The 18,617-nt window shown below is 41.5% G+C and overlaps 1 protein-coding gene across 2 annotated transcripts in view; it reads left to right on the top strand.

Moving 5' to 3' along the window:
• The window catches only part of LOC134531152 (sulfotransferase 1B1-like), a 29,598-nt gene extending 13,176 nt beyond the window's left edge, over positions 1 to 16,422 (top strand). The window contains exons 2-8 of one of the 2 annotated variants that reach the window (XM_063366785.1): positions 3,404 to 3,613; positions 4,920 to 5,019; positions 6,801 to 6,996; positions 8,975 to 9,101; positions 10,712 to 10,806; positions 13,731 to 13,914; positions 16,177 to 16,422. In XM_063366785.1, coding sequence (XP_063222855.1) covers positions 3,406 to 3,613; positions 4,920 to 5,019; positions 6,801 to 6,996; positions 8,975 to 9,101; positions 10,712 to 10,806; positions 13,731 to 13,914; positions 16,177 to 16,283 — 1,017 coding nt within the window. In that variant the 5' untranslated portion in view covers positions 3,404 to 3,405 and the 3' untranslated portion in view covers positions 16,284 to 16,422. Of the gene's footprint in view, positions 1 to 3,403; positions 3,614 to 4,919; positions 5,020 to 6,779; positions 6,997 to 8,974; positions 9,102 to 10,711; positions 10,807 to 13,730; positions 13,915 to 16,176 lie in introns of both variants that reach the window. The other variant, XM_063366776.1, reaches the window with a different exon arrangement.
• Positions 16,423 to 18,617: the final 2,195 nt, after the last annotated feature.

Here is an 18,617-nt window from a genome sequence, read left to right as displayed (position 1 = left end):
TGCTCCCGTGTGGGTAGCATTTCAGCAACCTTTCAAGGGGTTTGGAACTGGGAATAAAGGTTTTCATACCGAAAATATTAGCTAAAACCGTACTAGAACATGTTCTATTTTTTCTGCTTTACCCACGAGCCAATGTTGTCAAGATAATGGACCCGCGTGTAAGAACATAAACCTGTATATATTTACTGTAAACATAAGGGAACGTAAAAGTGTGCCAAATGAAATGTTATGATATTGAAACTACTCTGAAATTTATTTGGTAAACTTAAATAGTCATAGAAAGAAGTAATTTCAATTTTTGAAATACGTAAGACCACTTGCATTGCTCTATTAATAATAAATAATATCTTCCTAAAGTTCCCAGAGTCTTGGTTGTGCGTCGTTAGAGTGCGCTATTTTTCAACCTAGGTACTGAAAAATAATTTGATTTATTTTTTGATAAAATATTACTGATTTAAAAATGTGCTCAAAGCAAATACCTACTAATATATTTTAATTGTTTATAGAATTGTTATAATAATATTAAATTCATAGCTCAGTCCTTTGGTTTGATTATTTCATACAAGTATTTTAACAAATAATTAATATTCTACGTTTAATAGGAAATTAATCTCCATATATTATTACTGAACAAACTTAGCACTTCATAGAAACCCACAACTCTTAACCTAAACGAAAATGATAGACGGTTTTACTTCACTTCAGATTTAAGTTTACTTTGCGATCAACTACGTTAAACTGAGCGTGTTTCTTTGTCTTACTTGCTAACGAAAATTGTTAGTGTCAATTTTTTAAAGTAGTTGGATAAGTTAGTAACCAATCAGTATGTACGTACATATAAAATATGCGAATCGGTACCATTTGGAACTAGTACCATAAAAATAGAACAATTAATATTGTGAATTATTTGGATGAGCTGTCCTATAAATGTAAAATTATGAATATATAATAAATAAACTACATTTTAGCAAACACGAGTTCCCTTGTATCCTTTTAATTTTATATTAGTAGATTTTGAAACATTCTAAGGAATATGCATCCTCGTTAGTTTTAAATGACTCTGACTTTTTTGCAAGTGAAGCGTAGAAGATTAAATACCAAAATTCATTCACCTGGTTACATTATTTTTTAAATACACACGTGAAATTTTAATATATTTTCAGTAATTGGTTAAATGGACATTACAATGTATCCTAGCCTGATGAGCTTGATTTGTCGGCAACTACATTGGCTGGTTTTCTGTTAGTATTCTAGGTATCGTGTGTATGGAGTAACCAATTATTTCTTCTCTTCTGCTAGATAAACTTTTATGCCTATTTTTATCCCAATGGGTATAATTGAAGGTATAGCAGAAATTTGGCATCATGTGGAATGGGCTTAATTTACGTGAAGAATATTTGGAACTAACCTACAACAACAATAACTGGATAGTTAAATTCTGAAGTATAAGAAGTAGAGACGCCAAAGTACGAATCTTATGTTCCAGATTCGGTTGTAAACTAAATAGATAAAATGTTTTTTTCAAAGTTCTTTAAAATCAATTTTAAAAATTTATTTTTCATCAAAAATTATGTTTACCTTTTTTACCCAAACATATTCCCCTTTCGAACAGAGTTTTTAAAACCTATATATGTTAAATCTACGCTAAAGTTTAATGACAGGAAAAAGTATTAAACTAGGCACATTTATGGGTTCAAGCAGATTTAAAAAATTTTATCATCCAGTTACCAGTAATTTGTTAGGTCTGTAGGTTTAGGTAATGTTATATCGATCTTAAAAAATTGCAATAATTGAATTTCTGTAATGAACCCTTATTTATGCAGCAGTGTTAAAAATTAAAAAAAAAAATGTAGCAAATAGAGAGCATTATAATTAGGGAAACTATTGGCGTAATACAGGCTTATACTGTGCGTCTTGTTCGGGATAGCCTGGCGTGTAGATTATACAAACAAAAAGATGCATTGCTGGGGACAGGGAAGCGAGCGGTCGCCAGCTACGCGTACCTGACACCACGGCCTGCTCATTCTCTCCTCCTCCCCTCCTCCCGCGCTGCGCTCAAGGTCGCGTCAAGGAAGAAGGACGAGGAAGGTGGCCGGAGCTGTGTCCCCCCACTCCCCGACTGACCCACCACCCTGCGCAGTGTGTTTCTCAGACTCGCCACCCTGCTTGGAGGCAAAACTACACCTCTTGAGCTCGAGCGCGAAAACATCGGCCGCGAGGCGGGCCCCTTAATTTTGACTTAAAATACCTTTACAACAATTAAATATTTGTGGCAGAACCAGAAGTCAGCTATACACAGGCCCTATTAAGTCAAGTGATTGACCACTGGTGTTTTTAAACAATTGCTACCCACTACGACAAATAAAAAAAAAACAATGCATCGTTTCTATAGTAACAATCAGTGCAAAATGCTTATAATTTTCTCATCCTTAGTGGCTGACTACTGAATGTTTTGCCGAATTTCATATCCCTATGTACAGCCATTAAATTATAACGATGATTGTTTAATATTTTCCTATTATACCTTTTTAAAATAAAAATTAAAAATAAAGTTCAATGTGATCTATATCAGCAATATCAACAAATTATGATATTATAGTTACCTAACACATGAAGGTTTCCAAGTTACCTAAAAAAACACTATGGCCACCATTTTCCAATAGCCAAATTGAAGCACCAATAGTAAAAAATTACCTACTTTTTTTTTGGGGGGGGGGGAGGTTGGTAATATATTTAAGTGAAAATAAAATTGAGCTGAACTATAACAAACCGTAGATAACTGAACAAATAAAGAAAACACGTATTAGAATTCAAATTTTTCAAAACGTGCTTAATACTGGGAAGGGGGCTGGGATAAGGAGATATGACCTGATGTTCCTGGGCAATCCACTAGCGATGTTCGTGGACAGTAAATGAAGGAAGTCCTTGCAAAGTCTATTAAGAACTCTGACTTCATGAGAAATCTCCATGAGACATCCAAACGGGAGGCCAGGACAACGATAAGGCACAGATTGAGGTTGGCATATGGATGTCCTGCGTGTAGTAACCATCTCCTCTGAAACAATTCTAGAAAAGCCCAGAAAGGTTTGAAGCTAGCTGAGATATTCCGAGGATCCTGAAGTATTTTGTTTTGACGTCTGAGTCGCAACCGTAGTACCTGCAGGCCAACGCTGGTATTCCTTCGCGGTCAGTTGCTGCCTACTAGTCTGGAGTGTCAGCAGTAGAGAGAGTGGCGTGTGTTGCAGACATGAGTGCCTTCCCGCACCAGATAGTGGACGTGGACTCTGCTACTAACAGAGAGCTGCTGCACCTTTCCACGGCGAGAGGACCGGCTTCGTGCAGGTGGGCCGCTCCAGATGGCTGCTGCCTACTAGCAGTAGAGAGAGAGTGGCGTGTGTTGCAGACATGAGTGCCTTCCCGCACCAGATAGTGGACGTGGACTCTGCTACTAACAGAGAGCTGCTGCACCTCTTCCACGGCGAGAGGACGGGCTTCGTGCAGGTGGGCCGCTCCAGATGGCTGCTGCCCAGCAAGTACCGCCGCATGGCGGGCGACTTCTACAACTTCAGAGTCCGTCCTGACGACACCTGGGTCGTCACCTTCCCCCGCTCAGGTGCGTAGGGAGCAGAGCCCCAATTAGAATAGCTGTATTCAGCTGCAGTTGTTTGTCTTTAAATCTACAACATGGACAACCGCTAAATGCACCACAACACAACTAGTAGGACTTTACTATATTAGAGAAGTGGTCCTTACAAGTATCCTGTTTATGACAATTGAGGTGTAAAGAGCGATATAAACCCAATATTTTTTTATATTATTATATTTATGTTTTAGTAATTTTATTAGTGTAAAATTTCAAATAATGGGATGGAACTAACTGCTGTCTAACTGCGTCGGCCATGCCACTGACTTTACCTCTAATGGGGAAAAGTTGAAGGCTGTTTGGTATGTGCCTTGTCTGAGGAACCTCACAGCTTATGTCAAATTTCATCCCCTCAATTTCCTCGGAGGGGGAGGGACTGACTAGACGATGTGGATATGGATCACGTCAAGATCAGGGACTTGACGTCACTGGGATAACAACTCGGACTGCCGAGATGAGAGGTGAGTGGCCTGCCTACTCGACCCCCCCCCCCCCCCCGGGACACGTTTAGTGCTGATTGCCGTGAACACACAAGCCGAAGCAACTCGGAATGTGTTGGTCTATCGTGCGTTTAAACTTAGGCTAGCACAGTAGTGCAGAATTGGCATCACCGAAGTGGGTTCACACTCTGATCCCATTAGGTTGCAAATTCTGCCAAAACTAAACGGGAGCCAAGAGAACGACATAAGACACCCCTTGCTATAACAGGAAACAAAAAACGAAAACTTTTATGTATCTTTATCGAATTGGAAAGTTCAGAACAGTTCTGAACCAACATTTGGTGTGACTTAAATCAAGTCGTTATCCGAATGGCTTTGAGCTCGCTACAATATTTGAGGTCCCTTTTCCTTTAACTTTTCTGCTCACTGTGAGCACATTACTATTGCATTCTGGTAAAGTATGGTTTTTTTCGTAACACAGACAGACTTTCTGTTGCTAAACTGAAGTCCATAATTACTGCTTTAAAATAATTGTAAGTCTTTATGTACTTACTTAGTTTAAGATATGCTTTATTTTTAAAAACAGTGTGAAAATTTCGAAAATCAATGATAATGTCTGGTCAATTATGTTCCTAGTAACCACAGTGCAACAGCATTTCGACCCTCGCATTGTATTTTATAACTATTTAATGATAAAAAATCGCATAAGCCATTTTTAACAAAGTTTGTGGAACTTTGTGAGCTGCACGAGGAAGCTCAGCCACAACTGTGTGTAAGTGTTCGTTACGCTAGTGTGGAGATGTGGCTTTAGAGGACTGCTGAGGGTCTGCTTCCAGGCACGACCTTGACACAAGAGATGGTGTGGCTGCTGGGGAACAACCTGGACTACAAGACAGCCAGCGAGGTTCGACTCAACAGCCGGTTTCCGTTCATAGAGTGAGTGCGGAACCACCACTTACCTCGAGATTCAATAAGTAGGAACCAGTCAGAATTACAATTAATGGAAAGGTCAAGTTCTTTTCATTGCACAGCTATGGGCAGAAAGTCTTGTCAGAGGTAAATAATAACTGTCTTCTCTCTGCTTCAGTTTTAACGTAGTTTTTTTTTCCTCTGCCAGCATGTTGCAGCTCGGAAGGAACAAAAATAAATATATTTTTGATTGACTAACGAATGTGTAAAAGCAGAAATATTTTATTTTCAAAGTCCAAGTCAGACAAAAGCAGAAATGTAACCCGGACACTGCACATTCTCTCTTGATACTCGCTTCCTTTCATGACTGGCGAATAGCTCGCCTACGCAGACAGGCAACTGTTGAAAATAATAGAAAACATACTATTAATATTTATGCATATTAGCTCTGGCTTTATTACAATGCAATGGCTGAACACACAGAATTTTTGCCTGATGTATCACAAATTATATTGGCATTACACAAAATTATTACACATTAGGTATACTTTATATGTTTCTGCTACTGGCATTTTCAATATGACAATAAATTGAAATCACAACAAATATTCAGGTATATTTCTGAGTGTTACAGTCCGACTGCTAAGATGTACACCTTCACTTTCATACTAGACAAGGCGTCAGCACAATCACTGCAGAATCACCATGCTTGAGTAGCTTTTCATATACTCTGTATGAGTCACAGTTTATATCTCTACTCATCATCAGACGCGTAGCAGTAAATTGCTAGATAGTGCATTCGAGAAGTTCCAAACACTACCAATTTAATTCATCATGAAATTGGAAATTTTGATGTAATGAAGTTTTTTAGACATTCGCCATTGTAGTTTAACGCTGTTTGCCATAGAAAATTTACGATAATCAAAAATAATTGATTGAAATCATATTTAGAAGAAATAATTATGCGGTTACTGCGAGTAAATAATCACAAACTTTTGTTAAGTTGTCAGTGAGCCTAGAAATATTGCATAATATTTGTACATAACAGAATATTAACAGGATAAATTGTTTCGGTATTATATTTATATAAATTTCAGGAGCTCTGCTCAAATTATTCTTCCGGTATCTTTACACGTTATGTTTGAATATCATTGTCGTGGTCATAGCAACTAGTACTTATACATACGCAGATCAAAGTGAAAAAATAATACAGACGAATTACAACGGCATCAATCTTAAACGTGGCATTCTTTATAACGTCAAGTTGAGAAGACAAACCTACGGTTTGAGGTTGTGCAGTCAGTGGCGTAGCCTGGATTTGTGTATGGGGGGTGTTAAGAAGCATGCCCCCCCCCCCCCCTTATTAAAGCGGGGGAAAATTTGGATTTTAAGGTGTAAAATAGTGCTATTTTAGCAGTTATCGGTACTTAAATTTAAATATTTTAATGGGAAAAACTTTATTAATTTTAATATGAAATTTGTTTGAGTGATAAATAAGAAATTAAGGGGGGGGGGGGTTGAACCCCTAAACCCCCCCTCCCCCATGGCTTCACCACTGGGTGCAGTGGTCAGGAATTGCACTCGCCACGTCTGGCCATCCTGATCTCGTGTTTCCCATTGGTTCCTGCAATCACTCCATGTAGTGCACGGTGGTTCTTTATTGTAGTCCATGTTCGTTTCCTTTCTGTTCATCTTTGATGAGTCGTTGTGCAGTCGTAGAGGAGATGTGAAGTCTCGCAGCTAGTTCCGAGTTGTTGCTCGAGGCTGAGTTGCCGGAGTCCTGGCAGGACACGGGCTGTGCACGGCAGGTTCCCGATGCTGATACACGACGAGGTGTTGAAGGACCTGCAGGACCTGAACCAGGACTCGAGTCGACGGGCCAGGGTGGAGCAGATGTCGCGGCCACTGACCGAGGAGCTGGACCAGGCCACGTCTGGCCGGTTCATCAAAACTCACCTGCCGCTCGACGTGCTGCCGCCTGACCTGCTGACCGCCGGCTGCAAGGTGACGGGTCATGCCGCGCCGGCGCTGTGACTACCAGCTTGCAAGTGGCCGTCCATGAGTTCAACATTCCTGGCCAGTGTAACTAGTGTCACCCAGGCCATTGCCTAGGGTAACTAGTGGCACCCAGGGCCATGGTGTAGTGTAAATAGTGTCACCCAGGGCCATGGCCTAGGGTAACTAGTGTCCCCAGGGTCATGGCCTAGTGGAACTAGTGGCACCCAGGGCCATGGTGTAGTGTAACTAGTGTCACCCAGGGCCATGGCCTAGGGTAACTAGTGTCCCCAGGGTCATGGCCTAGTGGAACTAGTGGCACCCAGGGCCATGGTGTAGTGTAACTAGTGTCACCCAGGGCCATGGCCTAGGGTAACTAGTGTCCCCAGGGTCATGGCCTAGTGGAACTAGTGGCACCCAGGGCCATGGTGTAGTGTAACTAGTATCACCCAGGGCCATGGCCTAGGGTAACTAGTGTCCCCAGGGTCATGGCCTAGTGGAACTAAAGTCACCGAGGGACATGGCCAGGATCTTGCGAAGGAGGGGTCCGGTTTAACAATTGTATCATTTAGTATGAGTAAGTTTACTTTATAATTGAATATTAAAAGAAAATTGAATGGCATGCTAAATTAAGGGGAAATAGTGAACCTTTAAAGCTCCGGTTTTTACACACAGAAAGTTAAGCATATATTTTTTTGGTTTGAGAAAAGAAACCTGAACCTTTTTATATTTTGGTTTTTATTTAATTGTTTTTATATTTGGTTCTTAAGTCAATTAATTTAAGAATTCCTTAAAACAAGTCATAATTTCATATTACTAAATACATTAAACACTCATGTCAAGTTTGTATAAAAACAATGCCTACAAATAGACGTGAGCAAACCGAAATCACATATAGACTACTTTGAAACATATATTGGCGAGGATGTACATTGTCGTAGCCCACTAAGGATAAATAAAATCCCTCCAAAATAATTTCTCTTTAACCTTATGTAGTTAGGTTGCTATAGTTGTGTTATTCAATACATAGCTTGTTTTTATCTTTGAAGATAGGGGGTCCCTCCCCTTCTGACTGCGCGCCTGTGTCACCTGAAACCACTCGCGAGGCGTGACAGTTGCAATCTGGAGCTTGTCCATCAACGTCGGAAGATAACAGCGAAGCTTGGAAATATATTACTTCTCCTTTGTATTGCGAGCATTTAAAAACACTAGTTTCAAAATAGCGAGTTTAGTAAAATATTGCCAACTACATAATGGCGAGGTGTGCTCCACACGGCCGGGCTGCCTGGGACGCCACTCGATCAGGACGCCCAAACACTCTCGAGCATGGGTTTAAGTTGTTTCAGTTTAAACTTGATAAGTTTTAATTACTTTAAATACACATCTGGATGATTATAGTGTTTTAACCTTAATAGTTACTTCCCCAGCATAAACTACAAGTAGGAAAATACTAAATCATTCTTCAGTTTTTCCCATATTTCAAAGTTATCCTATTTCTATTTCTATTAGGTTACAAAAGAATTTGACATTATCTACTGAATAAATAAAATGGTTGGATTCCTATTGTAATCGGAGCATGATTTAGAATTCTAGTTTAGGGCTTTCATTGGTTTACAAACCAGTGGAGGTAGGGCGCTAAGAAGAAAACGTAGTCTTTTTGTGTTAAAAACATTACCTAGAGGAAAACAAATAAAATAACACAATAGGCTTATCTAATGATAGTTTCAGAAAGTTAGGCTTTGAGGGAGATGGATCATAGAGAGGCGGGCTGTTATTTTTACAAGCAGAGAGCACTTTTAATCTTAGTGTTCCTGAAAAGTGGCTATTTTGTTTGGTTTGGGCTTCTTCCTGCACATAAAGGGAATATAGAAGGACTTTTTGCCCAGGTGCATTAGCCAGTTTCAACCCTAGTTGGCACAGGAAGAATCACTCCTGATCTGTGTTGAACTAGATGCACAGCTGTGGGAGAGTCTCCTCTGTCATCCAGGTCGTGTACGTGGCGAGGAATCCCCTGGACGTCGTGGTGTCTGGTTACCACCACAATCGCCGCTTCGAGTTGGTTGGCTACAAAGGAGATTTTCCAAAGTACTGGAACTGTTTCAAGAAAGATTTAGGTGAGTGAGTCATGTCGAGACATTTGGATTTAGTAAGACTGTTTCGGCCAAACTTCTTCTCCAAGTTGTGGCTGACAAGGAATGACCGCCAGTGGACACGGGTCTCCATCGCGGCTCCTTATTCCTTTTGGCCCACGCGAAGAATGCTCGCTCGCAGATCGCAGACAATAAGGACAAAAGCAGTGAAAAGAGTCTCTACTCTTAAGCGACACAGCCAGCTTCAATACACCTTTTTTCTCCTCCAGTGGTAGTTATCTTCCTATGTTTACACCTACTCCCCTACCTTCACCTATTTCACTCTTATTATTCGCACAGACACAAATGTATGTACTTTACTGCATCAGACAACAGTATTTTTCTTCCAACTATCCACACACTGTCTTGATTGAGATTGCGTGAGCATCAATCTTATCCACTAATGTGTTTGTTGCTGAGGTTCCTGTTCAGCACCTGCCAAGATTGCATTCCAAGTCTCCTCCAAACTTCTACTGTAGGAACGTGTCTGTATTGTCCTTCGTATTGCCATCATGTCGCCTTCGCCTTATTCCAGCGCAGTTATGTCCTCGCTCCGTGTAGCTTTGTTCTGCTCACGGCACAAGCAGACCAGTTCACCAACAACTGTGACCTGTTTCCCTCAGTCGCCATTGTGTTCACGAGACGCTGCGCTAATCGCGGCCAGCACGACCTCCAGAGACCGGCAAGTCCTCGCGAGGAAGAGGCGAGGTGGACGTTGTTCCTGGAGACTCGCGGTGCTCTCTTTTCCTCTCCCGGTACATTCAACCACTGCTACTTAGCAGGGCCAGAGTTCTGATGATGGATGTCCCAGTTTCCAGGACCCGAATTCCAGCACCTTGATTTATTAAGAGGATAAAATCCTGTTTCCCACTGTTTTCTTTGTCGGCACGAAATATTGACAATTGTAAGTCTACGACTGTGCCGCTCTTTTTAAGGCGCGGTAGATGCTGGCCACGAAAATGTGGCGCTGCGCAGCCTCACCCGCGCTATACTTGTACTTCACTCTATGGTACTTGTGAACCGTGGTAGAAGAGGTCAGAGTGGCCTGCCAGTGTCCTGTGAATGTACGGACCACCCGTGCTCACTCCCGCGCACTGGCACGTGACCCAGTGGACCGTGGGACCAGTACAAGAGTCCGTCACTCGGTTCCACTAGTATTATGGTCGCATGTGGGAACATTTTGCGATGTACAATGAGGTAAAGTGCGTATGCGATTTGCACAGTAAAACTTTTATAGGCTCAACATTTAACTGTGTATGTTCCAAAAAGGAATGTTAAGAACTCGTACCATTCGGAAAATCGTTGATATTTTTGGATTATCATCAAATATTAGAGTACTTTGATTTTCGAGTCCCCATTGATACGTTGTGAATTGCACATTAAAACATTTACTGCATCGTCACTACACAGATAATCATTTTAACAACAGTTTGGGTCTGTTTCAATTCCTAATATAGACCTAAACAAACGCATGCATCGTGTTTTTGCCAGTTATACTGGTGCTGAAACCATGCAAATAAGACGAACATCCATGTCGTGACGTAACTGACGAGGGTTGTTGAATGGTGACGCACGCAGGCGCCTGGCTGTTGCAGTGATGTTCTCGCCGTACTGGGCCCACGTGACCGAGGCCTGGGGAAAGAGGCACAGTCCCAACATGCTGTTCCTCTTCTACGAGGACATCGTGAAGGTGAGTGTTCGCACAGCTCCAGAGAGAGCGTCTGTTGCAAGGTACAGTCGTGGTCCGTGTGGACTTCCCTCGGTGATACACCTCGCCGCTCCTGCCTCACTGAGGCTGTTGCAGCGAGACCAGTGCATCCTTGCATGTCGCAGGACACAGGGCATGTCTAAGTCTCCTGCCGACATTCATATCATTATAAATATGATAAAAACTTAGGACGCAGATACATAAATGAGTTTAATATGGTTTCTAAAAATTTATTTGTTAAAATAAGGAGTACGTTGCTTTTTTAATTCTTTCTTGGTGATCACAGGATTAGAATTTTTTTCACAAAAATATTCCATGGATTGTCTGGATATTTTTAAAATGGCATTTTCGAATTGATCACAGCATTTTTAATCTTTAAAATAGTTTTATTTAATTCTTAATATGAAATTTAGTGTGTATTCACCCTATTAGAGGTCCAAAGACCTTTGTTTCAGTTATTTAAAACAAATTACTTAGGCAACAACTGGTTTTATAGGGTTGCTTTTCAAGTGATCTCAGATTTACAGGGGAATATTTTTTAAAGGACTGAGAAAAGCGACCAACATTAAATATGTTAAACTATCTTGGATTTCTAGGCTAAGCCGCGAGGCAGTGTTAGCGAGTATGTTCTGTTGATTTCGGCTGCAGTACAGACCGAAACATCGGTAAGCACTACCACTTCGACGTTACGCAACTTCGAAAGCCAGCATAGTTTATCAGACGATGGCTGCAAAAGTATGCAATCTACAATAAAAATGACGTGTGTTTAAAACAGTGCCGGGGGAATCCATATTATGCTTCAAAACGCCATATGCATGAATTTCCAAAACACAGTTACATTTGTCACGCTATTTTGGGAATACTCATACGAAAAGATTGAGCCGAAAATCAGTAATTTATTGGCTCAATTTTTCAACTTTTATTTATTAAAATATTTTTGCTTTCCCATAAGCTAGAGTACCTCATCAAAATTTATTTTCTCATCTATACCACCCAGGGCTATACATATTAAAACTTTACTAGTGGGTTTTAGAGAGTCTCAACGTCTCAACAGAGACATGCAGACGCTTACACGCAGCGTTGGCTAGCCGAGGCAATTTTATCTCACCGGCATGCAGGAACAGACATGATAACTCTCCCTGCCTGACGTGCCTTCCGCCTTGTTTCTCACGCAGGGGTACCTGCCTCGTCAGGCGAGCCTAGCTCGCTTTCCCAGGCTCGAGGCCCTGGCGAGCAAAGCGGATGTGCTGGTCTCGGCATAAAACAAGCACTTCCCCGCCACCCCTGGCCCTCTTAGGTTTTCTGCTATGCTTCCAGGAACCATGACCGAGGCTAGACCATGCCCCTTCCCTCGTCAACCCCTCCTCTCCTTTAGGAACAAGCCACGCCTATGCTTGCGCTCCACGCACGAGGCTTGTGCGCGATCTCTCGAGCACAATCGAAACTAAGCATGCTAATGTCAGTTTCTCCCGCCAGGGAGCACCCCTTCCCCCCTCCCCCTTTTCGGTTTTGAGCCCATGCAGGAACTAAGGGACTCTCTCAAGTAGAGAGAGTCGACAATCTACTGTGGTACAGGGAGCATCCTACATCTGCCGCGCTACTTCTATCGCGACCGCGTCTCTCCTACTGAGAAGTCGGACATCAAAGAATATAGGATGTAGTCGCGACGACCAGGGGAAAATCCCCTTACAATTTTAAGTTTAAACATCATATTAGTGTTAGTGTTTTTCTGGCGAATTAAGTGCGTACAACCGCGCTAGTGGACGTCTACCATCATGGATAGATAGTACCACCGACCTACCCCACAATTTGTGGGGTTTTCCATCCCCAGTGATGGGTAGACAACCACATCTACCCGCACTGAGTTCCTGATTTCGGCCATCTAAATTCCACGCATCGTGCTGTCAACTGTAGTCCGCTATCCGCCCCGTCACGCCGTTCGGATGTCAGCACTTCGCATGCAGCTAAGTCTATGTTTGGAAGACACAATGTAAGAAATCTTAAAGTTTTAAATTCTCTACGAACAATTTGCGAACTATTCAACTACAAATTAAAGAAAAAGGTATAAAATATAGTAATGAGAAGTACTTGTCAATCCAAATAATGAAAAATTGTTTATTTTTGATTTTATTACTCTGAAACCTTGTTTGTGCAACTTGCTTTAAAATAAATGTAATCTGTAAAGTAATTATCAAAGTATCCGCGGCCGGCCTGCGCGTGTTAAAATTCAATTCTATTATAATTTAATGTACTAAACTTTGAGTTTACTGAACCTGTGGATTTTGATAAAAATATATATTGTCACTAGTTTGTAAGTCATTAAAGTGGTGACCAAAAGTATTTACTACCATACCTATTATGAAAAATCTGGCTTGTTCAAAATAAAATAAGTTAACCATTAAAATAATCTAGAAGTAACCAGATTTAATTGTTTTATTTATATTTTTATAGATTACGATCCACCTTAACACCCACCAACCTTTTGGGGTGTTAACACCTAAATTCTTTGTATTTTACCTGTGTTCCGCCTCTGTTCACTGTTCATGTCTTCTTGACGTATGCCATGGCCCGTACATTTCTAGGCCTTTTTGATTTTTTAAGTACCTACTAAGTCTACAGGAACACAGGTTTATTACAAGATGTACTCCGATAGAAACTGCATTTCCTAATCTGGAAGTGTTTTCTCCTGCAATGCCTGTGCATAATAAGGCTCGCCTAAAGTATGATATGTAATTTTCCTCGGGCGACTATCACATTCGAGGCACATGGCAGAGACAGTTCCTAACACTGTAGCGGCAGTGATTCGTACTGATTACTGGGCCATGATCGGTACTGCCTTAGATCCCCTGGAACACAGATGTAAGAAGGAGGGCTTGGCAGATCCTGCACTCCTGCGACTGTGGCAGGACATGCGCGCGGCCATCCGGCGGGTGGCCGACTTCCTGGGCACCCAGGTGACCGAGGAGCAGGTGGCCGCCCTGGCCGCCCACCTGCACATAGACACCTTCAGGAAGAACCCCGCCATCGAGCCCAACTCGCAGCGCCTGGTGGGTCTCGTCAACCAGGATGCCCAGGACTTCGTCAGGAAAGGTACGGCCCACCTTTGGAGCGAGATTGCCCAATTCCCCGGCCAAGTAACAACTTCCGATACGCAGAGCTACCCAGGCCAAATAAAGAAACTGGCACATCAAAAGTAGAGTTTTACTGGTGTATAGTGGACAGAAAAGTGCCGAAGAACTCAGTTGAATACAAAAACAACACTCTAGGCAACATTGTTTAAGGGTCCCGCTTTGTGAGGGGTGTATATGTGTTAGTGAGGCGGGATGATAAGCGCGACGTTCGTTGGGGCTTTAAGTGCGGTATCGCCTCTAAGCGCAAGGCTCTGAACTGGCGCGCTGTCTTCTCATTGTCACAGGATAACTGTGAAATTTGAGCGGTGAATGTAACATTATATTGCGGAGAAATCAAGATAAAGGTGTATTGCAAGTCTCTTAAGTGCTTTCAAGAATCTGTACCGGTTGTTTTACGCCTAAAATGTACTCTGAAAACATGCGTTTTGGCCATTTTAACTCTTCTAAAAATACAGTTTAAAAACTTAATCCAAAATCAAAGTACTTTTCGGCCCTCAGCGAACTCTTAAATGCTATTCGTAAGCAGACCACACTCGGATATCTTGAGTAATTTTTTTAAATAGCGTGGTTTTACCTGGAGCTCTGCGCACCGCATGTGTTCCCGGGTAGGCAAGGGTAGGAAAGGGTGGCAAACGTGTAACGAATAACCCACAAGCACAGGGCATAGCGTGTCTGAACCGGAATAGTTCCCGTTCTAAAACATATCCATTGAATCGTTTCGACATCGGCAACTGCTCAGAGAAATACGCAATTGTTTCCATTCCTGATTAGGTACATTCCAGCTGTCACTTGCAAAAATCTGAGAACTATTTTCAACGAATCCTGTTTCTAGAATTATTTTGGAACGTGGCTAAACTTCTTTGAGATTTGGGAAATTGAAGTTCTGGATCCTATACTCTGCACGTAATTGTATTTAGTCTAATAGCACATTATTTATATTGATAAATAATTTATTTTAGAACTCACGCATGATTTCCCCGCCTTAACAATACGAACTGTCCGTGTCTTATATTATGCCTAATTATTCTTTTTTTTTTAATTCTTACTCTCCTACTCTACCTCACTCACCCTTAGTTCGTGATTTTGGCATGCCTTATCTGTCAAACTGTAGAGTATTGTTACGATTTACCGCGGGTTCGTAAAGGATAGCCCAATTAAAGATTTTTATCACACACACTGTTTTATTTATTACTACTACTTGTCACTTACAAATAATCTTCTAAATTGGCAGATAATTAATTACAGGTAAATAAATATCAATTCCCCAGTCACTCGTTTCACACACCTCGCTGGGCCGCACTTCCGGCGCAACTCTCGCCGCAGCACCCCTCGTGGGTCTCCGCCGCGGGACTCCGTCGCCGCACTCCGCCGCCGCCGTCACACCCTTCGCCGAGATCCCACACGACGACTCGCTCGCAACTTCACTCGGGACTCCGCCGCGCCCGCGACTCTATCGCTCGGAAACTCCCGACTCCACTGAACTCACTCACTCCCTGCCCTGGAACCTTCGTCCAAGGACTTCGCCACTCTGCCGCACCCGCGGCACTATCGCCCGGAAACTCCGCCGCGGGAGAACTCACTCAGTCACCGACTGACTGACTGACTGACTCGAAGGTCGGCCCAACCTCCTTAAATAGCCCTTGGGTTCCCATCCAGAACAATCGGGCATGTCTCCGAGATATCTCGCGACCTTCGCCGTCGAAATGCCCAGAAACGCGTCGTGAGTCCTCGAAGGACGCGGCGGCTGCTCAAAGAACGCCGATAAACGCAACAAGCATCGGGTTCCCACAAAACGCGCCGATAAACATGTCTGAGTCCTTTTATTCCGCAGTGCGGCCTCTTTAAGTAACTCGATCTGAGGCAGGTGCGCGCTGCGACGGTCAGGATGTCGCGAGATAGTATGACACGAGATACCAGGGAGAGGATGCGGGTGGAAGGGGGCGCAGACAGGCCGAACGAGTGCGGCGACGCCAAGCACTGCAGCCAAGTGCGATCGTAACAGTATGTTGCAAAATAAATGCCACATAGTACTAAAGACCTTACGGCCACTTAATAAATAGGTATTAAAAATTGTAACCTAAGCATTGAAAATTTAAAAAAAAGTAGTTTCAAAGTAAATGGGATTGAATGCTAAAATTTAAGTCTCGGCGTAAAATTCAGATCTTAAGGAAAGTTTGATAAATTTACTATCTTTCTTGTAACATGTTTATTCGTGTTTCAGGCAAAACTGGCGGATGGACAGAAGAATTCACACCTGAAATAGTTGTAGAAGCCGAGAATTGGATGAAAGAGAATTTGTCAAAAACTGATCTCCGTTTTCCTTTGTAAAAATAGAATTAAATTTTAGTGTACTTGCATATATTTTTTTTAGATGACACATTTTTAATGATATCTTATGTATGATTTTTATTCAATTTGTATATGGTATGTTATTACAGAAATAAAATTATTTACTAATCAAACACAAGTACTTCATACTAAATTGTATCACTATCACGAAAATTTTTCTAGAAAAAATTGATAAACATTAAAACTTCGTGTCACCCAAGTTAATCGTAATTCCCATGTATGGGTTGCGAAAATGATTGTTAGGAGCTTATAAACTTCTCTGACCTTCGAGAACGATGATGCTTCACGGCCTTGAGGAAGTCTTGTGCTAAGCCCCAGGCTGGTATAAGCCACCAGGTAATGTTACATCGCTATTTTAAATATAAAACAAAAGATTGGAAAATATTCAAATGACCCTAGATGTTGAAGAGGCTGCTTCAGTAGAGGGTTATAACTGTATATTCGAACAGTAGTAATATTTGTGGTTTCATGGGAAGCCTTCTTTTCACAGACGAGAAACCAAACGTCCAATCGTGCATCTTCGGTTTTTTTTTTGTTCATTGTAAATACATATGGCGGTGTTGATAAAAGGATACTAATGGTCAATTAGGTTAGGTTAGCTACATTATAAATACTTTAAAACATTGTGGACGGTTGATTTTTTTTGGATAGCTACATTAAAGATACGGGGGAAAAAACATGAACTTCGGGTTTTGGCTCCCTCGTCTGTGAAAAGAAGGCTTCTCTGGTTTCATAGCCAATTTAATATAAAATAGAGAAGACTTATTGAAAGGTATTGATGATAGACTGTTTTGGCTTTGCAACTAATTGACAAAAAATTAATATTTCCTAATCTTTATTAATAATAAATTATAAGTTTACCGACTTCGTGAGGATCTGGTGGTCTTTTGCGACCCGGAACTTGTGGAATCCTTGCGAGACGAGCACTCTCAAGAAGCAGCGACTGCCTGTCACGTGAGCACGTGAGCACGTGAGCACGTGAGCACGTGAGCACGTGGCTTCGACCGGGGCTGCAGGGAGACTGCAGACGCACAATCGGACGCTGATTTATTTATAAACTCCGTAATGCGTCAAGCATGTACGCCATGAAACGTGTTTCTGACACGTTGTACTGGCAAGTAAGCCGTTTAATATTTAACACTTAATGTTAAAAGTTCCGTTATCAGAAATTCCTGGCTGAAAATATACATCGCCAGAACTACCTCCTTGAAATATTTACGATTTGGGTGCATGTTTTCAGCAGGTAAGGTCGGATTAGGCCTGACAGTTACTGAAGCTCTCACTTAATCATCATCAGTTAATATGTTTTCATCAAATGTATGTATTCCTGTTATTCTGAAACCTGACACAATATTATGAGGAGTGAAAGCCTGAGAAAAAGGTTTTTCCAATGACTTCACCTACATTATAAACAGTCATAGGTGTACCACTACTGTGCCGCTTCATTGCAAGCACATTGGAAGGGAAGACGAACAGCGACCCGCCAAAGGTTGTAGAGCATGGCTACAGAGGGGAGGAAACGTTAGTAGAATAATTCCAATTTTTTTGACGCACGTCTTATATATCGATGAACTACCGGCTGCACGCACGAAAAAGCATGACTCATCACGTTCCGCCTGAGCCGAGCGTGCAAGAACCGGCCAACCTACCGTGCGAGAAAATCTTCTATAATATCAAACAGGTTAAGGCGGGCTTTTTAAAAGCAGCAATTTAAAAAATTTGATTTATTTGTCCAATTTTTCATTTCAAATTAACAATTTATTTTAATTGATTTGATTTCAGTTTATTTCTATAACTAATTGTTGGTGGTTATATTTAAACAAATTATTTAAATTAAATTTGAAAAAAACTGTAAATAATATTTGAAAATTAAAAAGTATCCAATTTTTCATCAATGTTTTCTTATGGCGTTATCACGTAAAATTATCACCTGTAAACCTACTTTACAGACAAACCCCCTTTTTTTTGTAGCTCGAGTGAGCACTCTACTCATTGTTAGCTCAGTGGTTTCCATTGCTGCCTGGGCGTCAGAAGCGGGTCGCTTTGAAAGTGTCCACAGGACTGCAAACTGATGGAGATAAGGCTGTGAATAGGAAAGCCGTATCCTCCGTGTTATTTTGTTTAGCATTCCTACTGGAATAGCTGTTTATGTGACCGAGAACACTGTCATGATTAAAATTCACATCTTGTATGCTAACGTTCAGTTATCGTTAAACCGTATGCGCAATAATTGTTATTCGTGTATCTAATAACAAAAGAAAATTAGCAGTTTTTTTTCTCAGTAAACGACAAAAACCTTGCACACACAGATGC

The sequence above is a fragment of the Bacillus rossius genome, chromosome 1, assembly GCF_032445375.1.
Source record: "Bacillus rossius redtenbacheri isolate Brsri chromosome 1, Brsri_v3, whole genome shotgun sequence".
NCBI lineage: Eukaryota > Metazoa > Arthropoda > Insecta > Phasmatodea > Bacillidae > Bacillus > Bacillus rossius.
This window is presented reverse-complemented; position numbering and strand designations above follow the sequence as displayed.